This window comes from Capsicum annuum, unplaced genomic scaffold, assembly GCF_002878395.1.
Source record: "Capsicum annuum cultivar UCD-10X-F1 unplaced genomic scaffold, UCD10Xv1.1 ctg3585, whole genome shotgun sequence".
NCBI lineage: Eukaryota > Viridiplantae > Streptophyta > Magnoliopsida > Solanales > Solanaceae > Capsicum > Capsicum annuum.
In genome coordinates, this window is record NW_025842793.1 from 215771 (window position 1) to 221291 (window position 5521).

The following is a 5521-nucleotide window of genomic DNA, read 5'->3' on the forward strand; positions in this document are numbered from 1 at the left end:
ATTGTAGTAGTTACGAGTTAGCTAGATCTAGCGGTGTGCAAAAATGAATCAACCGATAAAAATGTTATTGGGTTATTGGGTTAACGATGTTTTATTGGTTTTATAAAAAAATTTATTGGGTAAACAGTTCGGTTTCAATTTTAACTTATTGGATTATCGGTTAAATCGATAACCCAATAATGATACACTAAGTTATTATTTTATCCCTATTTATATTATATATATATCAACCTCTATCTATCTATCTATCTAAGGATAATGGGAATCTCAGTAGTGTAACTCCATCTTTTTGGTAAAGTACTTAATATTATAAAAAAAAATATAACATTATACCACTACTTAAATTCATCATAACTATTTAAACTTTCAAATCTTTTGAGTAATAATTACATAATTCTTAATTTTACCTGAAAGCTCAAATACATCACAAACGAATATAATGTATTCTTCTAAAATTAAGTGATGCATTCAGAAGAAAATATGATGTATTCTTGCAAAATTAAGTAATGTATTCGAAAGAATGCGATGTATCGTGTGAAATATGATGTATTTGTGTAAAATTAAGTATGTATCCAAAAGAATGAAATATATCTGTATAAAATTAAGTGACGTATCGAAAGAATATAATGTATCCTGTAGATTAAGAGATTTTTATTTTTTAATATTATTGAAAAGAGTAGGGATAGGGAGTAACTAGCTACAAAAGGATTGAGATTATAAGTTTTTACATATTATAATTCCCTCCTCCATTCTCAAATACTCTCGATTTGCGAAAATAGAGAACTGAACTATCCATTAATTTTCCAAAACAGATCAGTATTTTGCTAGCCTATATAAGTGTGAATGTTGGAGTACAAACTATTAATTTTTGAAAGCTAAGCTAAATGAAAATGGCAGCTTCAACAATTGTTTCTAGAAAGATAATTAAGCCTTTCACCCCAACTCCTCCTTCACTTGTACATCACAATCTCTCTTTGGTAGATTACATAAATACTCCTGAATATTGTCCAATTGTCTTCTTCTACTCTAAACCTGAAAATTGTGACATAAATCAAATATCACACATTCTTGAAAATTCCCTTTCAAAAGTATTATCCTTTTATTATCTCTTCGCGGGACTAATCAAGGATGATAATAGTTATGTCGATTGCAATGATATGGGTGTTGAGTATTTACATGTCCGAATTAGTTGTCCAATGTCTGAAATTCTCAACCACCCTTATAATGATGTTGTAGATGTAGTCTTCCCACATGATTTGCCTTGGAGTAGTTCCTTGAACCGAAGTCCACTAGTGGTTCAGTTAAGTCATTTCGATTGTGGTGGAATAGCAGTCAGTGCATGCTTGTCACATAAGGTTGTTGATGGATATAGTTTATCTAGATTCCTTAATGATTGGGCTGATATAGCTCGACAGGTGGATTTCAAACCATCTCCTCAGTTTAATGCATCTTCTTTCATTCCACTCATGGATGATGCTCCAGCTATACCTAATGGTGTGCCTGAACCACAACGACACGTGTCAAGAATGTACAATTTCTCATCCTCTAGCTTGAGAAAACTCAAGGATATCGTTGCAACAGATTCAGGAGTTGTACAGAATCCAACTCGTGTTGAAGTTGCCACTGCACTACTCCTTAGATGTGGAGTGGTTGCATCAATGGAGAAATCAGGTGCGTTCAAACCAATTCTATGGAGCCATGTAATGAATATGCGCCCACCAATTCCACTCGACACAATAGGAAATGCTATTTCTTGCTTTGGCTCAGTAGCAATGACGGAAGATGACATAAAGCTACCCAACTTGTTCGCTCGATTAAGAGAGGCCAAACAACAACTTCGAGGCGAGTTGAAAGATAAGAATACAGATCAACTAGCTGCACATGTACTTAAAGAAAGAAAAGAGGGTGCAGACATAAAGATGGATATGTTTGGTGCTTATTATTCTTGCACCAGCATTTGCAATTTAGGGTTCTGTACGATCGATTTTGGATGGGGCAGGCCCGTAAGAGTGACCCTAGCTAGAAATTCAAGGAAGAACAACTTCTTATTCTTGGATGACCCAAGTGGAGACGGAATAAATGTGATAGTTACTTTGACTGAAGATGATATGTTAATGTTTCAGAATAACAAAGAGCTTCTGGAGTTTGCTTCTCCAGTTGTTCAGTAAATTTGCTTCTCCAGTTGTTCAGTAAACTGAATAGTTTTTAAGCTAAGGTTGTCTTGCTAATTAGCTATTATGTTTGATTCATATCCTAAGTGTTTTTCTTATCTGTTTATTTTTGGAATGTATTTGAAATTGTTTGAAATCAGATGTCTATTTCACCTTAATTGCTTTTGCATTAGCTCATGTACGTTCTTATGAGTTGATGAATTATAATTTTCAACATTCATGTTAAGCATCTTAAACCAACTACAAATTGTGTCATTTTGACACCTTTTTGCATCAGATTTGGTGTGTGGGGTGCACTCGATCCGACGTGTATTAAAAACGATTAATTAATTTGTGCCAACTCATTTTACATCGCCACTTCATTATATACACCCACAATTATTATTATTTTTAAAGAAAAAAGAAGACCAAACACTACTAAAAAGTCTTGTTTTAGCCATGCGATTAAGTGAGGGCAGCCATCACTATAAGGTGTCTTGCTAATTTGAGCCTTGCTAATTATTAGTGAGGGAGATCCTTACAAAGTAGTGACAGACTCCGACACTCAGCCATCGCTATTTTGATCTCACAATTTTTTAGAAAAATATAATATAGTGAGGGATGTCCCTTGCTATATTAAAAATATATATAATATTAATTTATAATTTAGTGAGGGACAGTCCTTGCTAGATTAAAAATATATATAATATTAATTTATTATTTAGTAAGAGACGTCCCTTGCTATATTAAAAATATATATAATATTAATTTATTATTTAGTGAGGGACGACCTTTAGTACATGAAAATTAATAAAACTAATAAATTTAAATATGCTGAGGGATATCCCTTGCTAACTTAAATAAAATATTAATTTGATATTTGAATATTTTGAGGGATATAGCTACAGAAATCCCTTACTAATATGGTGTTATTATTTATTTTTTACTGCACTAGAACTCAATATTTAAATAGAAAATCAGCGTACAACCAATATTAACCAACAAAACAATAACAAAAACTCTTCCGAAATAATTCAAACGTTAATATTAAGCAACCAAAATTCATACATATTCAACCAACTTAAATAATATGCAAACTAGTTTAAAAAAAGTATGCAAACAATCATCAAAACATTTTTTCCAAACACGCCAAACTAACATAATTCAAACATAAAACAACATAACCTAATACTCCATTATATTCCATGCTTATCCGCTCCACCCACATCATCAGAGCTAGGGGCTGATACAAAAATCAAGTATACAACAAGAGAAACAAGCAAACAACAAGAACACAAGATATCAACAATACTAGTGAATCGAAAAAGGCCCCACACGGCTTCACTAGATTTCAAGATTAACAACAAGATGAAACAAGATGGATAAATAGCTTGACATATAACATCCTAAAGTCTAAGAACCCTATATGTAATAATAATAGGACCCTAAGACTAGAAGATGTTAACACCAAACTCTTACTTGGACCAAGAGGAAGTCAATGAACCGCAAGATCCTAATTTCTAGACAAGATACAACCCAAGTGTCACTCCACTTGTGATCTACGGCTTGGACCTCTCAAATGGAATAGAGAAGTTCAAAATATTACAAGTTTTGGAATCTCTATTATCATGAATGAACTAAGTGAAGAAATAACCCTAATATTATCTATTTATATTACACCACAAAATGAAAAGGAAATGACCATCCTATCCTTGGTTATGGAGTGTCTTTGGAGTGTAAGTTTATTACACTTCAAATCCCCTATTCACACTTCAAACCATTTAATCCCTTAGGTGGATCAATCACACACTCACACACGATCATTTGCATGAACATGGCTTGGAGTTTTTGTAATTCCCGAGCTTGGCTAAGTGTGAATGGCCTTGAACTTGTTGGACAACTTGCTATACCCGTATCATTCTCTCCATCTTGAGAGGAATTTGACCTCAAATTCGGCGTTTGGTCATCCTCCACTGCACCTACTAAAGAAAGATCACTGACGTTGAAAGTGTTGTACACTTGATATTCTAGGGGAAGGTCAATCTTGTAGGCGTTATCATTGATTCTCTCAAGTACTTGGAATGGACCATCACCCCTTGGCATCAATTTTCTTTTCCTTTGGGCTGGAAACCGCTCGTTTCTAAGGTGCACCCACCACCAATCTCCTGGTTTAAGAATGAGCTTCCTTCTCTCTTTGTTGTCCCTTCTTGCAATTTCTTGGTTTTTCTTCTCAAGCCATAGCCTAATTTTCTCATGTCGCTTCTTCATAGTTTCTGCTCGCTTGCTCCCATCTAAGCTTATAATAAGATCACTTGGCAAAGGAGTTAAATCCAAAGGGGTAAAGGGGTTGATGTCGTATACACACTCAAAGGAAGTCATTCCCGTACTTGAGTGTATGACATGGTTATAGGCAAACTCAATCAATAGTTGGTGTTCCTCCCAAGAAGTCATTTTTCCCTTGACAATAGAACGTAGCATAGAACCCAAGGTCCTATTTACTACTTCCGTTTGGCCATCGGTTTGTGGGTGGCAAGAGGTGAAGAACAACAATTTGGTACCAAGCCTACCCCACATGGACTTCCAAAAGTGACTTAGGAACTTAGAATCCCTATCACTCACAATGGTCCTTAGAACACCATGCAACTTGACAACATTATCAACAAACAAAGAGCCCACACTATGTGTATCGTCACATTTAGAGCATGGAATAAAGTGTGCCATCTTAGAAAACTGATCAACTACAATAAAGACACTATCCCAACCTCGTTTAGTCCTTGGCAATCCTAACACGAAGTCCATAGATATATCAAGCCAAGGACGTAAAGGGGTGGGCAGTGGGGTATACAACCCGTAAGGTAGGAGCCAAGATTTGGCTCTTTTGCAATCTACACATTCGCCACAAATCCTAGCCACATCCTTGTGCATTCTTGGACAATAGAATTGCTCCTCCGATATCCTGAGGGTCTTTTCTACCCCAAAGTGACCCATTAGACCGCTATTGTATGCTTCTCTTACAAAAAACTCTCTCCACAAGCTAGAGGGCACACACAATCGTCTACCTTTAAATAAGTAACCTTTAAACTTGGCATAGGGATTTAAACCCCTATCCAAAACCTATTTATCCCTACCCAATTCTTCGCATTACCTAAAGATAGGAGCAAAGTGAGGGTCCTCGAGATACAAAGCCTTTAAGCTCTTAAAACCCATTAATTTTGAAGACAAAGTAGACACAAGAATATGTTTTCTAGACAAAGCATCGGCTACCACATTATCCTTGCCTTTTTTGTATTGAGTAACATAAGGAAAGGTTTCAAGAAACTCAATCATTTGGTATGCCGTTTGTTAAGTTTGTCTTGTGCCCGAAGATGCTT

At 35.3% G+C, this 5521-nt stretch overlaps 1 protein-coding gene across 1 annotated transcript; it reads left to right on the forward strand.

Moving 5' to 3' along the window:
- The first annotated feature begins 822 nt into the window (after positions 1-822).
- On the forward strand, positions 823-2203 carry LOC107847099 (acylsugar acyltransferase 3). The gene has a single exon (XM_016691339.2). It carries the CDS (start codon positions 885-887, stop codon positions 2166-2168), a length of 1284 nt encoding a protein of 427 aa, XP_016546825.1. The 5' UTR covers positions 823-884; the 3' UTR covers positions 2169-2203.
- The last annotated feature ends 3318 nt before the right edge of the window (positions 2204-5521 follow it).

What these genes read in the sequence shown, in the direction of transcription:
- LOC107847099 (XM_016691339.2), top strand. Translation starts at nt 885, where the DNA reads ATGAAAATGGCAGCTTCAACAATTGTTTCTAGAAAGATAATTAAGCCT.